The following is a 20,062-nucleotide window of genomic DNA, read 5'->3' as shown; positions in this document are numbered from 1 at the left end:
AGGAGTGGCTGGTGGGTTTGAACTGCTAGCCTTCTGGTTAGCAGTCTAGTGCTTAGGCACTGTGCTACCAGAGCTCCTAAATCAAGAATAGGTGTTGGATTTAGTCAAATGCCTTTTCTGCATTGATTGATATGATCATGTACTTGTTTTCCATTATTTTACTTATGTTCTAGAAGAAAAACAGAAGAAAGGGAGGGCCAAAGAAGAAAGAAAAAGAATTAAGAAAAAGCAGAGCACTGGCATAGGGTGGGGGTTGACCAGCTGCTGGGAGAGTGATGGTAAGGGAGATCACATTTCTGGTCACTGGGAGGTTGAACATGGTAAAGGGGCAGATCACACCTCTCTGATTGTTAATCACTGATGTAAGTGCAGGTGCAATCCTGGGTAAGCAGAGTGGCTGATTGGAACACTGCTTGCAGTAATTCAAGATGGCTGCACTATGTCAGGCCTGTTGGCAATTCATCACTTTGTATGCTTCCTTATTCGTTGCTTTCATTTAGCATCTTCCTCTAATTCATATTTTATCTACTTTATCCTTTCCTTTGAAGCTCTGGGTTCCAGGATTGTCATCCATATCTGTTTTACTTGGCTTCTCAGGTCTTTGTTTTAGAAAGTCTGGATAGTGTAACTACCTAGTCCACCATTGTGGCCACCATCATCAAGAGTTCAATTTTAATAAAGTTATTGTATGGTAAAACTTTGGACATTAAGATAATTGTGGGACCAGTTATGATTTAATGAAAACCTCATTAAAGTAGTAATAGAAAAGTCTTATTTAGAACTATTGAAGCTGTGAAAATCTGTGGTTAGTTTTGAGTTTAGCACATTTGATTTAAAAATTAAAGGAAAAAGAGTAAATGAACAGAACACACTGAATTGTTTGGTTATACAGCTGTCACAGCTACACTTTATGTTCTACACATGCTGGACAGCTCCTCTTCGTTGCTGTGATACTGTTTCCTAGCATTTCATTGGAATATTGATTTTAAAATGAACTGATTTGAGATTAAGCAGAGGTAGTTTTCTTTTTTTGCCTCTGGATAAGGCAAATGTTTTAAAATGTAGTAGGAACTGAATAAATTTACAAAAACACAATGAAGAGTGAGTGATAATTGAGCAGCCTGTTCATGGAAATAACACAGCATTAGGCTGTGCTTGCTTATCAAGTGCTGTTTATTTAAACTCTTCCTCAATTTTTAGTAAGCTTCCATTGTTGTGTATTATTTTGTATTATGAAACAAACTTTCAGTATGTCTTTTTGCATTTTAAAGCCTTCAAAGCTTTTTGCTTACACTTTCCAGGATTGAAATGTGTATGTCTTTTGTGTGATTCTTCAAACTTTACCTGCCAGACAGAAGGAGCATGTTGGGCTTCAGTCATGCTAACCAATGGAAAAGAACAGGTGATCAAGTCCTGTGTCTCTCTCCCAGAATTAAATGCTCAAGTCTTCTGTCATAGTTCCAACAATGTTACTAAAACTGAATGCTGCTTCACAGATTTTTGTAACAACATAACATTGCACCTTCCAACAGGTAAGGGGTTTATCTTTGTTAATTTCACATTTAATGTTATTCTTGGAAAATTATAAGCATGGTAGAAAGCAAACTATCTTATGTTTCTTTAAGTAAGAAAATGTGTTTCACAGTTCTGTTTTTGCCTGATAAAATTCTCTGTAACTTAGCTGAGGTGGATTTTTTCTTAAAAATGGCGCAACACTGTCAAAACATTGACAACAACATAACAATTTTGATGAAATCTGTCAATGTGAGTTATATTTTTTGAAGTGATTAATGGATTTAAGAAGCAAAAGCAAAATTTCATAGATTGTTTCAAAGAAAGAAATTGAGATGTATATACTCAATTGAGATACAGAAAGACAAAAGTGAAACTAAAAATAATAAATTGTCAACTTCTATGGGGACAGATTCCTAATCTTCATGTACCTTCTATACAGCACTTCCATCTGCCCACACTCAAATAAAAAACTCATCGGCAGAGAGAGAAAGAGAAGAATTTGACTTTTCATTATTCATTGTTGTTGAGATATTTTTGGTAATTGTCTTAATAATGTCCTTTATTATTACTTTTTTTTTGGGGGTGGTCCAGGATCCAATTCAACTAAAGTTGTAATGTAACTTTAGTCTTTTAATCTGAAATAATGCCAAGGCCCTTCTTTGATTTTCCTGACATTCTCCATTGTAAAGTTGCTCCATTATTCTTTGGGTTTCGTAAGTAATTTATGGAAAGATACTCAGACACTATATAAGTTTTCTTTCCCTCATCAAACTTTTACCCACTAATTTTAGTATCCATTCAGAATTCTTTGCTTGTTATTATCATGGCTGCAAAATGGTCATTTCCCAGCTCCATTATTTTTTCTACATTATTCATTTGCACTCTGAGTAAGAGCTCTTCCCCATTTAATTAATTAATTAAATGGTAATATAGGTTCATGGATACATATTTTATTTAATGGGCTATAGTTCATTACTGTTGTTATTTTTTTGATGCTCAAATTGCCCCATATTTAGATTGTCACTGGGGTGTCACTGCTTCTAGGCCCTCTCAGGAGATATTTTGTTGTTGTTAGTTGCCATCAAGTCATTTCCAACTCATGACAACCTACGTGTGCAGTGTAGAACTGCTCCCTCCACAGGGCTCTTAAGGCTGTGATCTTTCAGATGCAGATGATCAGGACTGTTTTCCAAGGTGCCTCTGGGTGGGTTTCAATTGCCAACCTTTTGGGTAGTAGTTGAGGACTTAAGTGTTTATGCCACCCAGGGGCTCTGTTCAGCAGACATACCTATGTATATATATGCATATTTCCACCTATCCCATTCCAACACCACCAATTCCGATTCAACACCACAGAGGTCTTTCTGACCTCATCCCATGTTTGTTTCTCCTTTCCCTAACAAAAAAAACCCTGGCTTTCCACATCATCATTTTATATGTTCATTTGCTCAATTCCTCAGTCCACAGAGAGTATTCTCAGAATTGCTATGGCTATATCACAGCATAAAACAAAACAAAAACAAGCAAACTAAGAAACAAAAGATTGAGCATATTGTTTTTGAGGTTCATCCGTGTTACTGCTTGTATAAATAATTCATTCTTTTTCACTGCTGGATTGTACTCTGTTTTATGGATACATACCACAGTTTGTTTATGCATTCACCATTTGATGGACATTTGGATTGTTTTGGGATGGGGTTATTAGGCATAATGCTGTCATGAAGTCTTTGTGTGGGCATACGTTTTTATTTTTCTTGGGTAGATATGTAAGAGTAAAATTGCTAGGTCATATGCTACATTTATGTCTAGCATTTTAATAAACAGCCAATTTGTTTTCCAAAGTTACTGTACCATCTTTATACCAGCAATAAAGAAGGGTTTCCGTTTCTCCACATCTTTGGTAAAACTTGGTATTGTCTCTCTTTTTGATTATAGGCATCTAAGTATGTAGTGGTTGGGACTGACTTAATCATTACAGCTGGCACAGTGCCCAGGTCCCATGATACATTCAGGTGATCAGACAAATGTAATTTCTTTTTAAAATCAAGGGAAAAATGTGAATGTAATTAGCTCTGTATTGATATTTAGGCCAATGTAGTCATAAAATATAGTTTTAATATATTTATGGAGGAAGAAATCCATGATAATGGAATAACTAAAGGAAAGCTGTAATGAATATGAATTTTATATGTAGTATTTGGGAGCTCTAGTAGCGTAGTGCCTAAGGCACTTGACTGGTAACCAGAAGGCTGGCGGTTCAAACCCACCAGCCACTCCTCGGAAGGAAAGTTGGGCAATCTAGTTCCATAGTGATACTGCCTCGGAAACCCAAGGAGGGGTCTCTATGAGTCAGATCTGACTCCACGGCACATAACAACAACAACAAAGCAGTTTCATCTATGTAAAACAGAGTGGTTTGCTTACTTTAAGTGTGTGTGGGAGAGTTATACAAGCTTCATTTCTCAAGTACTATTATTTTCATTAAGGAGCTCTGGTGGTGCAGTGTGTAAGGCATTTGACTGCTAACTAGAATATTGGTGGTTCAAACCCACCAGCTGCTCGGCTGAAAGAAGATTTACCACCTTAGAAACCTAGTGGGTCACTATGAGTCATAATTGACTCGATGACAGAGGGTTTGGCTTTTGGATTTATTATTTTCATTATAAGCCTTTGTCAATTTTCAGTCACATTAAAATATAATTTAAAAGATCAAATAATACATGTGGGTTGTGAGTACTGTGCAAGTGTGTGTGCTCTGCTAGTGTATATTTTATTATTATTATTTTCTCTTTTGAAGTTTTTAAGTACTTTGGCTGAAAGCTTACTGAGCAAATTAGTTTTCTGTTCCACAATTTGTACGTGGTTTGTTTCATGACATTGTTTGCAATCCCTTCAGTGTAATAGCACTCTTCTTTCTTCCTCCCTGGGTTTCTTATTTCCATTAGTCTCTTTATGCTAGTCTTGGTAGATATTGAGATTTGATTCTTTTATGTAATTCTGATATATTTTATTTAATATTTACTTAGTATATTATATATTAGACATGTGTGTTTTTCTAGGAACCCAGGGTTCCATGAAGTATAAAATACGAGTCTTTCCTCTACCAACAAACTTATTTAAATTACTTATAACTGGGAATATATCTATTGTCTAGCTAATAATCATTATGTCTGCAAATAATGTGTGACATTTCATACTTACTTATTTAAACTAAGAATTTGTTTCCCTGACCTTGGAAACCCAATGGAAGTTGCTATGAGTTGGAATTGACTCAATGGCAGTGGGTGGTGTGTTAGTGATATCAGATGATAAATTAAACTGAATAGGTATGAACATGCAGTCATGTCATTTGGGGTTGTCTCTGTGAGGTAGCTTTGCATGATGATTAACATATTTGGAACAGCGGCTGTTTAGAGAGGAGCTGGGAGTCTCTGGGCTGGGTCCTCACACCAGCCATGGCAACAGCTCTACTGTTTCTGTGTCATCAGAGGATGTGACTGCTATCCCTAGTGATGCTTAATAGGCACCTGACGTTTTGACATGTAATCACATACATATAAAACATATGAAAGCAGTATGAAAATTATACACAATGGCATTCTATAATACTTAATACCCTGCATCATATTAGGGGCAAAAGATTAGAATAAAAAATGGAGAGGTGACCAGAGAAGGCTGGATGAAATCTGGGACTTTTCCTTACAGTTTCAGCTGTAAGCCAAGTGGATGCTTGGCTCTCCAGCACTTTCATCTTTGTTTCTACTTACCGACCACCCCAGACTGTAGGGCCATTTCTGGATTCCTGAGCTCGATGAATAATCTAGTGTCCCTGGTCTGTCCTTAGCTCTCATTTGTAATGATTGGACTCTTGCTCTGTTTCCTTGTCACAAAATTTCTACTATGAATACAGCTCATGACTTTCCTACCTCTTTCTTCCCCTGCCTCTTCCTCCTGGTGGCCTAGTTATTCTTCAATTAGAGAAATGCCTTGACTCACACTCACTCTTCTGAAAATCCCTTTAAGTGTTTGACTTTGATTCCTAAAACCTCAGACTAGTGGCTTTCATACAGTTTTCAGTTGTAAAACAGAAATACATTTTATATAATTTTGTAGTGTTCACACCTCCCACTCCACATGCACACATAACTGAAACAAGAATTTCACAAAACATGCTTACTTACCCATAAAATGTGTGAGGTACTCTGATCTATGCTATTTCATTAAATGAATGTGCTGGTCAGGTAATACGTGTTCACAGTTTAATAACATTGCTTTAGTTGATATTTGAAATGTGGTCATTTTAAATGGAATAATTTTTTTTTTTAAATGGAGTAAAGATTTATTGTTTTAATTCACTGGTACAAAATACTATTTAAAAGTCTAGTTACTATTTTAATTTCAAATGCTTTCCTTTTAGAAGGCTTTAAAAAAACCTTCTAACTCATTCATTTTTAATATTAAGTTGTATCCAATTTAAGTCAACTTAATTTAGATTATTTGTAATTAAGATTTGATTTAGATCACATTAAATTTAATCATTTGCCCTTGAAAAATACCTTCTTCTTCTTTGGCATTACACATAGGTTTAATTTTTAGGAGTTAATCGTTATATGTTTGATAGACATAATTTTATATTTTGGTAGAAATATAATATTAGAAAACTTGCCCACTTCCCTAAACTTGAATGAAGGAGATATCTTCAGTGTTACTGTGATCTTCGAAGTTTAACTGATTTATCACAACTATTTAGGTTTTTTCTTTTTTTTCTCCATGTAAAACTTGGAAGGCAGCAACTATTTCCCATAATAGTCATTTACATGACTAGTTCTTTGAGGTCATGTCTTTACTAACAGCAAATATGTTATTATTTTCACAAAACAAGTGTAGTGTTGAATATTAAAAATCTAAATATAGACTGTGCAAATGAGTTGAACGAGAGAAACTTATTTCTACTTTATGAAGCTTACCCTAATTTCTTCATTTTATTTATGTTCAATCCAGATATTTTTCAATTTCAAAAATATTTGCCCAATTTTCTGCATGCTTCTTTTTCCCCTATTACTCCAGAGCCCTTTCAACCAATACTCCAAGGCTTTGTCAAGTTTCCTGCACACTGACAACACATTCTAGATTGTTCTGCCCTCAGCTTCCTCTCAGGTTAGGAGAGAAGCCATTTTGATGGGAAAAGCTGACCTTCAGACTAAATGATGTTCGTTCACTCTTCAAGAATATTTCCATTTCAAGAAGAGAAGCATTCTTTACACAATTTATTTTGCAGTTGGGGTAAATCTAGCAAGGAAAAACAACAGGTAAAAAACTTTCCTTTACATTGGAAGATATTTTGGATGCATGTCCCTCCAGTGGTTTCTTCCTGTGAGTCTTCTAATGTGTTCCCATCAGTTCTTCTCACAATTCCTTGATTCCTGTTAAGGTCCCACACTTGATGTAGATTGAACTTCTCTCTCTCTCTCTCTTCCACATCTTTTAAACTCTTTTTTTCTTTTTCACATTTTGTATATCTTTGAGTCTCTGATAATTTCATTATTCACAAATTCTGTAGTTTAATTCCACTGTTTTTTGCTTCTGCCAAATCATACTGTTGGTTCTTCTTTCCTTGCATGTTTTATGATTTTTTTTTATTGCAAAGTCATGTTTTTAGTCATCTTATCAGGAGGAATTGTTTAAAGCATGTAAATAAAATGTGTTCCTCCAGAGAAGATTTACATAAGCTTCTGTCAGGTGTATAAAAGCACTGCCAAACCAAACCCATTCAATTTCTTCATTGTTTTCTTTCTTTCTTTTTTTTTCTTTTTTTTTTCAGGGCCAATATAGAGTGAACTCTAGCTTTAAGACTGCACAGAAGGTTGCACACTTATGGTGAGGAAATCTCAGACAGATTTTTTTTCCTATCGTTTTTCTTTGCTACACAAAACCAAGGTTGAGAGAAACAAGTATTATACCCTCCTTCTTCCTGGTTCACTATGTGGAACATTTTTTGTTTTGGTTTGTTTTCAAGATAATGTCACTCACAGTTGCAAGGGTCTCTGATTTGACCATCACTTTTTCAAAAAACATATTTTATCTCTTCACCTTTTGGTAAAATCTGATAAACTAAGCAATTGGCCACTAAAAAGTGGCGTAGTGCCTAAGGCACTTGACTGCTAACTGGAAAGTCAGTGGTTCAAACCTACCAGCTGCTTCGCAGAAGGAAGACTGGGCGATCTACTTCTGTAAAGATTTACAGCCTCAGAAACCCAGTGGTCGTTGTGAGTCGGAAATGACTTGATGGCAGTGACTGATTTTTGGTTTCAGGGTAAATGCCAGCCCTACTGCCCAGGCACCTCTCTGGATTTGCACTTTATTTTTGGCTGATGAGCAATTCATTTATTTCCACATCAGCTTAATTATATATTAAAAAAAATTATTTATATTTATTCAGCATTTCCATGTGTGCCATATCAAGAAGAGTTTCTGTAGACTTCTGACATGTAACTTGGCAGAAATGGAAATTCCAGTAGAGTTTATTTTTGAAACCACTTCTAGCATAATTAACTATCCATCTGGTAGAAAGGGTTGTACCACAGTGTCATACCATACACAAAAATAAATTACAGTTTAATTAAATATCTAATTGTGAAATATAAAACAATTTAAACATCAGAAGAAAATTTAGGGAAAAAAGGTATTTTATGGCTTTTTAGTACAGAAGCTGTTGTTAAATAGCACTATAAAAAGAAAAGACAGAAACTTGTTACTGTTGTTAAAATGCTCGAGTTGGCTCTGACTCAGAATGACCCTGTGTACAACAGAACGAAGCACAGCCAGTCCTGTGCCAGCCTCACAATCCTTGTTGACCTAAGCCCATTGGTGTAGCCACTGTGTCAATCCAGCTCATTGAGGGCCTTCCCCTTTTTCACTGACCCTCCACTTTACCAATTAGAGACTTAGTAATGTCTTAAACAATAAGAAAGCTCACTGACCCACGTGATAAGAAATCTGGAATCATGTGAGTTAGTGAACAGTCTTACTATTTAAAACATTTGTAAAATAGGACTACTAATAGTGGGGCAATCTACTTCCGTAGTAATATTGCCTTGGAAACCCAAGGAGGGGTCGCTATGAGTCGTGTCCGACTTGACGGCACATTAACAACAACGACAACATTAGTATCATCAAAACCTGTCTAACTTCAGAGGGCAGGAGGTCTGGTGGCGTAGTGTCTAAGGCATTTGACAGTTAACCAGAGGGCTGGCGGTTCAAACCCACCAACCACTCCTTGGAAGGAAGATTGGCAGTCTATTTCCATAGTGATACTGCCTTGGAAACCCAAGGAGGGGTTGCTATGACTCGACAGCAGTGAGTTTGGTTTTTTTGGAATATGACACAAGATCAGCCCAAGGCTGATCCCTATTGAGCAGAGGTCAGACATACCTCCAGTCCCCAACCTTTTTTTTTTTTTTTATCAATTCTGCCACCATCCTTGCGTCCCATAGCACTCTCCTTCTCTTCTGGGTTCGATAACCCATTGCAGTGGCCACACAGCACTCACAGACCATATTTCAGTTAAGTGGTTTATTAAGGAAGTAACAGAGTACAACTCAGGATCAGGGTCAGAATCAGGAAGCATGTAGGCAAAGTTTCCCTTCTTTAAGGCACAACAGCTCTTTCAGCTCCTCTTGAGAACAGCTCTAAGCCCCAGAATGGGCCTCCTCTTGACTCTGCCATCTGTCACCAGTGCCTCTGCTGCAGGTCCCTTCTTGCAGAGCTTGTTGCAGCCAGCTCTGCCACTGGGCCCCTTCTGGGGCTCTCAGTGTTAGTAACTCTTGACCCGTGTCACAACTATTTTTAAGAGGTTCCTTGCTGCTTCTCTCTCTGCTTCTCTTTTTATTCCTTCTGCTTCTTTCCTGTTGCTTCTCTTTCTGTTTGGAAAACCTCTGAAGGATTAAGGGCATATAGTCACAAGTTCTTGTCAATTTCAAGGCTTGGCCTGTCCCAGCAGAGGGCTGGAACTCATCTGTCTCCTGACAGTAGGCCATAGATACTTCATTTGCAAAGTATGCTACAGACACTTCATTTGCATAGTCTATTGATCAGTTTCTGCAAGATGCATACCAGTCACAGGCCAGGCTGCAGCCCAAGACCTGACAAAAAGTATCAAACCCCAAGTTGTTTACAATTTACCCAGGAAATGTCAAACAACTTTGACAAAAGTAACAAAGCCTCTGAGGTAGAAAACTAGGGCAAAGGTAACTCCTCAGGGTTTAGGAGAAAAATCTCTCAAGCTGTTTTTCCAAGGAAGGGAGGCAAAGGGCCAGTCACATAAAAGAAACTCATTTCACCACAACATTATTGTCCAGGTTTCGATGCTGTTTTTTTTTTTTTTTTCCTTTTTCCCTTATGTGTGTGTAGGCTTTTAATAATGTGGAAAACCTTGGGTTTTGTTCTTAGGGATCTCAAGGTTCAAGGATATGAGTCAAAGAACATGATTTGCTCAAGTTTGAAAATTTCTTGGAACACCCTTCCACAATCTTCAAATTTCTTTCACATGAGAAAGAAAAGGAAACTTATAGTGGTTTCCTCTGTTATTTGTAGTTAAATCCAATCCTAATTAACATAGAAGCAGAAAAACAAGTCAATCAGAGTTCTGCTTGCTTGTGTGTTGTATGGCCTGCAGTTTGATCTGTAGTTTCTGGAGAAATGAATTAGTTTATGTCAAAAAATTAAGTCTTTATATAAAAATCGAGATTCCTGGCTTCTTTTGAAAAATTGGCAGATTTGGGACCCCTGAGGTCTCCCACGATGTACCAATTGGCTAAAACTGAAGAGTGATTGACTGACTTCATTGTGGGCATGGACTATTCCCATTTACTTCATTCATTCTATTTATATTTGAGTTTATATTAACTGATTTAGAGTTCTTGCTATAACAGTTGAGAGTACTTTCTGTATTTTGACATACTTGGGATTATTCTGGGGAGCTCTGGTGGCATAGTGCCTAAGGCATTTGACTGCTAACCAGAAGGCTGGTGGTTCAAACCCACTAGTCACTACTAGGAAGGAAGATTGGGCAATCTACTTTCATAGAGATACCGAAAAAAGGGATTTTATGTCTTTATAGTATGGAAGCGGTTGTTCAATAAAGCAGGAAACAGGCACTATAAAAAGAAAAGACAGAAACTTGTTACTGTTGTTAAAATGCTCGAGTTGGCTCTGACTCAGAATGACCCTGTGTACAACAGAACGAAGCACAGCCAGTCCTGTGCCAGCCTCACAATCCTTGTTGACCTAAGCCCATTGGTGTAGCCACTGTGTCAATCCAGCTCATTGAGGGCCTTCCCCTTTTTCACTGACCCTCCACTTTACCAATTAGAGACTTGGTAATGTCTTAAACAATAAGAAAGCTAACTGACCCACGTGACAAGAAATCTGGAATCATGTGAGTCAGTGAACAGTCTTACTGTTTAAAACATTTGTGAAATAGGACTACTAATAGTGGGGCAATCTACTTCCGTAGTAATACTGCCTCGGAAACCCAAGGAGGGGTCGCTATGAGTCGTGATCGACTTGACGGCACATAACAACAACAACAATATTAGTATCATCAAAACCTGTCCAACTTCAGAGGGCAGGAGGTCTGGTGGGTAGTGTATAAGGCATTTGACTGTTAACCAGAAGGCTGGTGGTTCAAACCCACCAACCACTCCTTGGAAGGAAGATTGGCAGTCTATTTCCCTAGCGATACTGCCTTGGAAACCCAAGGAGGGGTCACTGTGAGTCAGATCCGACTCGACAGCAGTGAGTTTTTTTTTTGCTGTTTTTGATGAGATTATTCTGCTTAATATAATTTTATCTCTTACATTTCTCTCTTACTATTAAAACATGTCTTTTCCTATATGAAGGAATTTTATTTTGTTGCTTGATTCCTTCATGGCTGGATTGCATTTCTGTTTGTAACAGAAATGATTTCTGGTGACACTAGGTGACATTGGAGAAGTATTCAGTAATAGTTGTGATGTCCACATAGCATCAAGGGCACTCTCAAACAATCCATGAAAATTCATTCATCCTGGATAACATCAGGAAATCTGTTAGGGAAGCTAGATACATATACAGTTAATTTGGATAGAAATTGCCATGTAGTTCATACTTGCACTAATTGCACCCTTTCAACAAGGAGCTCTGGTGATGTAGTGCCTAAGGCATTTTACTGCTAATTAGAAGGTTAGTGGTTCAAAACCACCAGCCACTCGGTGGAAGGAAGACTGGGCAATCTACTTCTGTAAAGATTTACCACTTTGGAAACCCAAAGGGGGTTTCTATGAGTTGAAATCAACTTGACGGCAATGAGTTGCTTTTTTTTTTCCATAAGGAAATAAAATATTCAACAAAAACTTTCAAAGTGTCTAGTGTCTTTGTTTGCATTTTGTTACCAAAACATTCAATCCTTGAAGGAATAAATGCAGTAGTAATTTCTGATTTTACCTCCCAGATTTCAATACACTGTTTTATGTTTTAATGATATTATTATATTATAATCTCAAAGACTACACAGCTTTCAGTATGGATTACACCTCAACATAAAGAAAACAAAAACCCTCACAACTGGATTAATAAACAACATCACCATAAACAGAAAAGATTGAAGTTGTCACGAATTTAATTTTGCTTGGATCCACAGTCAACATCCATGGAAGCAGCAGTCAAGAAATCAAATGATGTATTGCATTGGAAAAATGTACTGCAAATAACCTCTTTTAAAGTGTTAAAAAGCAACAATGTCACTTACCCAGAGCATGGTATTTTTAGTTGCTTCATATGCATGTGAAAGCTAGACAATAATAAGAAAGACTGAAGAGTTGATGGCTTTGAATTATGGTGTCTTGGTGAAGAATATCAGATACACCACAGACTTCCAGAAGAACAAACAAGTGTGCCTTAGAAGAAGTATAGCAAGAGTGCTCCTTAGAAGTGAGGATGGTGAGACTTTGGGAATATTATCAGGAAGGACCAGTCCTTGGAGAAGGACATCATGCTTGGCAAAGTAGAGGGTCAGTGAAAAAGCACAAGACCTGCCTTTAGATGGTGGCTGCAACAGTGGACTCAGACATAGGAATGATTGTAAGGATGGCACAAGACTGAGCATGTTTTGTTCTGTTGTGCATTAGGGTTGCTATAAGTCCAAACCATCTAGATGGCACCTAAGAACAACATTATATTTTTGCTAATGCAAGTAATTAGTTTCAATTAAGGAAATACATGTGCAGCATTCAAATATGGGTGCCTTATTAACCTCAGTATAATTTTTTCCTTCCTGTTCTACCCTCTGTTGTGTAAAAATAAGAAATTTATTTTTATATCAGTTGTGACAGATGTACAATGTATATTGATTAGGTAGGTGTCTAAATTAGACTTAAGCAGTGATGTTTTCTCTGAAGCAAGATAAACTTTCATAACATTAGAATTAAACTTATAAATAATTAGTAATTTAAAGCATGCCATGATTATAAAAAATACAAGCACAGGAAGTAAGTGTTATTCTTTTGGGAGTTTAAAAAGTTTATTATCTTCATTCCTTTAAAAACATCCATTGTTGTTGCCTAAGTTTCCTATGGTTTGCTATTTTAAATGAACACTTAGTGCTATGTGCAAGGTGAGGTGACATGTCCATGCTGAGAAATACTTACAGGACCCCATGTGAAATTGTACTGCTATCACCTGAACAAATCCATTTATAGTTCACTTTCTGAGCATTCTGTGTACACCTGACAGGTGTGCCAGCCACATCTTCCCCCCTGCCCATAAAGTGAAAGGTGCTATGGTTTTTATACTTTAGAAAGTGGTGTGAAATATAGTCATACAAAGAAATCAAACTTGTACTTTAAAAGTTAAATATAAGAATATAAGTTTAATATAAGAATAATTTCATTTCAAAAATCACATTTTGTTTTAAATCATGAAATTTTGTTCATAGGAGTCTGTTAGGATATTGAAAATAAAATGTGCAACTAATTCTAAAGTGAGGGTTTTACATTAAATGTAAGCTCCTAATTCTCTGTTACGTAAATACCATTACTTATTTACTTGATTAATATTCATTTGTTGATTATCATGTACAGGACATTGAACTAGGTCAAAACATAGTTACTCGACTATTAACTGAAAGGTTGGTGGTTTGAACCCATTCAGGGTGCCTCAGAGGAAAAGCTTGGCAGTCTGCTTCTGAAAAGCCACAGTTTTGAAAATTCTACAGTGCACAGTTCTCTGCATACAGAGATGGAAGCATCATCAATGGGAATCAATGGCAGCTGGTTTGTTCTTTGTTTATTTACAATGTGACATGCTAAATAAGTTCTTAAGTGAATTATCCAATTTCATTCACTCTACAATGCCTAATGACTGCTAATCAGAAGGCTGGTGGTTCAAAACCACCAGCTACTCCTCGGAAGGAAGGTTGGGCAATCTACTTCCGTAGTGATACCGCCTCAGAAACCCAAGGAGGGATTGTTATGAGATCCCACTCGATGGCAGTGGGTGGGTACAATGCTAATGTTGTTATGTGCCCTCCAGTTGGACCCGACTCATAGCGACCCCTCCTTGGGTTTCCCAGGTAGTATCACTAAGGAAGTAGATTGCCCAACCTTCCTTCCGAGGAGTGGCTGGTAGATTTGAACCGCCAGCCTTCTGGTTAGCAGTCAAGTGCCTTTGGCACTACGCTACCAGAGTAGGCACTATTCATCATATTTTGCAGGTACGAAAACTAGGAGAGGTTCAATAACTTGGGCAGAGTCACACAGCTAGTCAGTGAACCATCTGGTATTCAAACCTAAGTTGGTCAGACTGCAAAGTCCCCATTCTTAACCATTATCTTGTATTACTTAATAAGCTAGCCTGACTCTTTTAGGGGGTGGGTGGATTGAGGGAGAATGTGCTTCACTTTCTGAAGAAGAGCAGAAGGAAGGAAAACGACTTCTAAGGGGCTTTTGGGGGATGTGAAAATAATGACTGTATCCTCATAAAACAAATCAAACTCACTGCTGATCAAGTCATTTCAACTCATAGAGACCCCTCCTTGGGCTTCCGAGGCGGTAACTCTATGAAAGTAGATTGCCCAATCTTCCTTCCATGGAGTGGCTGGTGGGTTTGAGCTGCCAGCCTTCTGGTTAGCAGTCAAATGCCTTAGATATTTACTTCTGAATGAATATATTAGCAGGAACATTACCTCCCCCAAAAAACAGACAAACAAACTCACTGCCTTGGAGTCGTTTCCGACTCATAGTGATCCCTCCTTGGGCTTCCGAGGCAGTATCACTGTGGAAGTAGATTGCCCAATCTTCCTCTTAAGGAGTGATGATGGGTTTGAACCACCAACTTTCTGGTTAGCAGTCAAATGCCTTAGGAGAAATGTAACTTTGTCCTTGCCATCAATATTCTTGAGTGCTTTCTCTGAACAAGGCTTTCTGCTGTGAGCTGATGGAGCAGATAAGACCTTCCAAAGAACTTTCATTTTTCCTATGTAAAAGGTTGATTATAAAAAAATGGCTTTTGAAGTGCTTTTTACAAACACTTGTCATTGGAGGATATGTTTTGATGACAGAGATTAATAAATTATTATCCCTGATATTTTTGTTAAGTACATGCCCTGAAATTAAGGAAAACTTAATTGTGGAGCTCATTTAAATTGCCCTTCCTACATATTACAGATTTCATTTCTGAAAGTTCTTCATGACCCTTATGCCAAGGATTGTATTTTCCAATCCCATATTTCTGTTTCCTTAAAATATGAAAGCATAGTATTCCCGTATTTAGGTGCTAATAGGCAGAATAAGGTTTACAGTTTCTCAGTGTTTCTTACATATTTCCTAAAATCACCAGCATGGGGAGAACCTGTTCATGGAGAATTTCTCATATGGTGCTTCCCACCTGCTATAAAATTATGAAATCGGGCCAGGGTAAAACCATGCATGCAGAGAGCCATTTGTAGATTGAGCACGGAGCAATGGAATGGCCTGTCAGTAACTCAACTGATTTCTGCTAAAAAGGCAGAAATAATTATCCTGTTATTGCTGTCACTATCATGGCTCGATTAACTTTCTAGATTAGAAAATATTCTCACTTGTTAATTGAGATTTATGCTGATCAGAAATAAACTGACCTGATTATTTACACATTGTGCAAAAGGGAGGTCCTTTGCTGATACCTGCAGTGGAACATGTTGGAAGGATTTAATTGAATTATCTTGCAACTAGATTATTTCTACTTAACTTCAGTTGGTCACTGAAAAGAAGTGGTAATCTGGGACAAACTCCTAAGGGCTATCTGTAATCAATGAGTACAAAATTATGGCCATATCCTACTGCCCTAGAGTTGATTCTGACTCATAGTGAATGTATAAGACAGACTAGCACTGCCTAATAGGATTTCCAAGGCTGTAAATCTTTATAGAAGCAGATTGCCTCATCTTTCTCCTATGTAGGAGCTGGTGAGTTTGAACTGCCAATCTTAGCAGTCAAATGCATTAACTATTGTGCCACTAGAGAGCCCCTACAGAATTATGGCAGTGTTAGTAGATAAACAACTACTCATCTATCAGTTTTTTGTATGTTGGTGGCTTGTGCCTTGCCACGATGCTGGAAGCTATGGCAACAGTATTTCAAATATGAGCAGGGTCACACCCCTGCTAGACTGGTTTCAGTGGAGTTTCCAGACAAAGAGAGACTGAGAAGAATGGTCTGGTGATCTGCTTCTGAATATTAGCCAATAAAAACTTCATGAATCACAGAATATTGTCTGAGACTCTGCTTCACTTACTTTGGATGCATCATCAGGAAGAACTGATCACTGGAGAAGGACATCATGTGTGGTAAAGTGGAGGCAAGGGAAAGTCTCAGATGAATTGACACAACCACCACAGCAGTGGACTAACACGTAGGAAGGTTCATGAAGATAGAGCAGGACCAGGCAACATTTCGTTCTATACATGGGTCGCCATGAGTCAAAACAGACTTGATAACAACTAACAAAAACATAACCAGACAAATAAAACCAATATCTGTAACTTAGGTCCTTAGACCAATTTCTGCCAATTTTGCAGTTACATATTCTTTTATATTGGACTGAGTCACTGTGAAGAGAAGAATACTTCATGAAGATCGTTTTTCTTATGTTCCCCTCCTCTGCTCTTACACAAAATTTTCTCCGCAAGAATGTAGACTCCTCTACCCTGGCATTTTCTCCCTAGAGAGCTGTTCTCAGTACAACACCAGAGAAATCAATCTGTTTGGGTCCAGTCTTTGAACCAATTTAGTAAAGCAACTGGAAACCAATTAGAAGTGTATTTTTATTACTATCAAGAAAATGTTTGAAATGATGTACCCACATGCAAGAATATTTGAAGTGGCAGGTTAAAGGAGATTTCATCATGAAGACTTGTGAAATTTCTCCTTGATTAGTGTATCATTCTGTTTTTGACAAAAGAAGTTATTATTGTTGAGATACCTAATGAGGTAGCTTTGAATGTCTTAGAAGAAATGTATTACCTCTTGTGCTTCAGCTGCACATATTATTTCTATTTTTTTCCTTCCTCAGAAAACTGTGAACTAGACAAAGGACATATAATTGAAACCACAGGCCTGTGTCATAGACACTTTATAGGGTGGGTGGATGGACAGACTATTATCTTGTCATTCAACTGATGATGGTGGTATTTCTCCCACCGTCCAAGAGAGAAAGAGACCCATCCAGAAGTAGCTCAAGTATTGTTTGGTTTATTGCCTGAGAACATTTCAAAGCCAAATACTGTGTGTATGTGTGTGTGTGTGTGTGTGTGTGTGTGTGTGTGAAGGATAGAAACAATTGATACTTATATATTCATAAATTGAAGTTTACTGAATGGTGTTTTCTCGCTTGGGAAAAACCTTTAGTAAAAGGAGTAAATCAAAACCAAACTCACTGCTGTTAAGTTGGATCCAACTCAGAGTGAACCTCCTTGGGTTTCCGAGGCAGTATCATTATGGAAGTAGATTGCTCAACCTTCATTCCAAGGAGTGGCTGTGGTGGTTTTGAACCACAAGCCTCCTGGTTAGCAGTCAAATGCCTTAGGCACTACACTACCAGAGTAGGAGTAGGTTTTTTTTTTTTTTTTATGATTTGGGTGAAAGTTTGCAGAGCAAATTCACTTTCCATACGGCAGTTCACATACACTTTGTCTCACGACATTGACAGAGTAGGAGTACTTTTAATGCTAATTTACTCTATAGTTTATTTTGGGGTGTTTGGGTTCTTTTAAATTTTTGTAACTACTTGCTACAGTGACTTTTGGGAAGGAAGCCTGAGCCTTGAAAATTTTCACAAAAATACGCTTTAGATGAAGACCTATGAGGTTTTATGTGTGTGTGTGTGTGTGTGTATGGTGGGGTTTTAGCTAAATTTGTTTTTAAACATCTATTCAGCTGGTACTTAAATCTCTATCCTTAAACAGTTTTTATGCATCTCTCCAACATAATGTCTTCATTTTTATTCAGTGGAATACATTCAAATATAATGGAGAAATATGTCTGTAAATTGAATGCAGATATTATACTATAAGTTTTTGTGTTGTTATTGAATGTGAGTTATTTGAAGCAAATGACCAATTGCATACCTAAACTTAGTTTTATGCCATCTCCTAAGATAGCATATAGGATTTAATTAATGTAAGTTAATTAATTTTAAGGTCATATAAGTCTTATAGGAGCTCTGGTGGCTTAGTGTCTAAGGCATTTGGTGGCTAAGCAGAAGGCTGGTGTTTCAAACCCACCAGCCACTCCTCTGAAGGAAGACTGGGTGGGTAATCTACTGTAGAGATACCACCTCGGAAACCCAAGGAGAAGTTATAATCATCATATTTTTAATAAGGAAAGTGAAGAAGTTAGCAGGGGAGAAATCGTGCTCACATTTCCTCATCTAGCTGAATTTTCTTCCCTAAAGTCAGAAATAGGAAGTGGCTAGGAGGTGATAGGCATAGTGAGCTTTTCTAGGGGAAGGTGAGGCATCTAAACTAGTTCTAACAGTCTTGAGTTCTGCCAGCCACCATTGGCTTTCACCATTACCAGTTTCACCCTGATCTCTAGGGAAAGTTGCAAAGCACACAAAGCTAAATTAATGTTTTTCTTTCTCCCTTTTCCTCTCTTTCATTCTTCCTTTCTTGTTTGACTTCTATCATCTTATAACCTTTGACTCTTACCTGACAATCTCCAGCTATCCAAACTCTTCTATTCTGTATCACATTTTTTCTCCCTGCTTTGGCTAAAATATCCTTTCTCCGAGTTGTCTCTATTTAGTGTATTCTAGAAATTACATATAGTGGAGATATTTCTGAGCTAGTGCTTCCCCATCTCCTCTATTCAGTTTGCTGGGAGTGAAATAACTTGAATTAGAAGCATTACCCAAACCACACTTTTGGAATTAACATTTTCCCCTCTGGAGCTGGTTATTTCTTAGAAAGTGTATCTCCATTGTGTTGTTGTTATTAGATACCATCGAATCGGCTCTGACTCACAGCACTTGTTCTGGTTACCTAGTGCCACTCTGACAAGAATATATACCACAAATGGGATGGCCTTAACAAACAGGAGTTAAGTTCAGCTAGTTCTGCCTCTAGCTCCTGGCCCACTGAAACCAGAGGCTTTTCTTCACTCAGGCAGCTGCTGGCTGCTGAGGCTGCCAAGCCCAAGGTTGACAAATAAAAAGGCACAGTTCTGATGTTACCAAACCACATGGCAGGCCATTAATTCAAGTCCATTTTAAGTCCCCAGGTTGGCAGAGCATGGCAGGCTGCTGAACAACGACATGGCTACATGCAGAGTTCAAAGTGCCATAAGATCGAGACCATTCTCAAAGCTTCTTCTTTTATATGGGAAGCAGACCACATACCAAAAGCAGCTACTCATCTGCTTGTGGTAGATCCCACCATGGAGTTGATCACTGGTCTCATCATGAGGAATAACTACCACCAGCTGCCCAACCACTCAACCAGGCCCAGCCAAGTTGACCCACGAACATAACCACCACAGCACCCTATGTACAACACAACAAAACATTGCCCGATCCTGTGCCAGCCTCACAATCCTTTCTATACCTGATCCCATCGTTGCAGCTATTGTGCCAATCTGTCTCATTAAGGGCCTTCCCCTTTTTTGTTGATCCTCCACTTTACTAAGCGTGATATCCTTCTTCAGGGAATGGTCCCTACTGACAACATGACCAAAATAGGTGAGACAAAGTCTGGCCATTCTCACTTCCAAGGAACATTCTGGCTGCACTTCATCTAGGACAGATTTGTTAGTTCTTCTGGCAGTCCATGGAACTTTCAGTATTCTTTGCCAACACAACTCCAAGGCATCAACTCTACTTTGGTCTTCATTATTCATTGTCCAGCTTTCATATGCATATGAGGTGATCAAAAATACCATTACTACCTAAATAAATGGAAAAACATCCCATGCTCATGGATAGGAAGACTGAACATTGTGAAAATGTCAGTTCTACCCAAAGCAATCTATACATTCAA

General features: G+C 37.9%; 1 protein-coding gene across 1 annotated transcript in view; it reads left to right on the top strand.

The window, feature by feature from the left end:
- The first annotated feature begins 1,303 nt into the window (after positions 1-1,303).
- Positions 1,304-20,062, top strand: part of ACVR1C (activin A receptor type 1C) — a 57,382-nt gene continuing 38,623 nt past the window's right edge. Inside the window, exon 1 of the mRNA XM_007941816.2 lies at positions 1,304-1,532. Within this exon, the coding sequence (XP_007940007.2) occupies positions 1,379-1,532 (154 nt within the window). The 5' untranslated portion in view covers positions 1,304-1,378. The remainder of the gene's footprint in view (positions 1,533-20,062) is intronic.

Source organism: Orycteropus afer, unplaced genomic scaffold (assembly GCF_000298275.1).
Source record: "Orycteropus afer afer isolate SDZICR_OR568_19922 unplaced genomic scaffold, OryAfe1.0 scaffold00084, whole genome shotgun sequence".
Taxonomy (NCBI): Eukaryota; Metazoa; Chordata; class Mammalia; order Tubulidentata; family Orycteropodidae; genus Orycteropus; species Orycteropus afer.
Note: the sequence above shows the minus strand (reverse complement) of the source record. Positions and strands in the feature narration are given on the sequence as shown.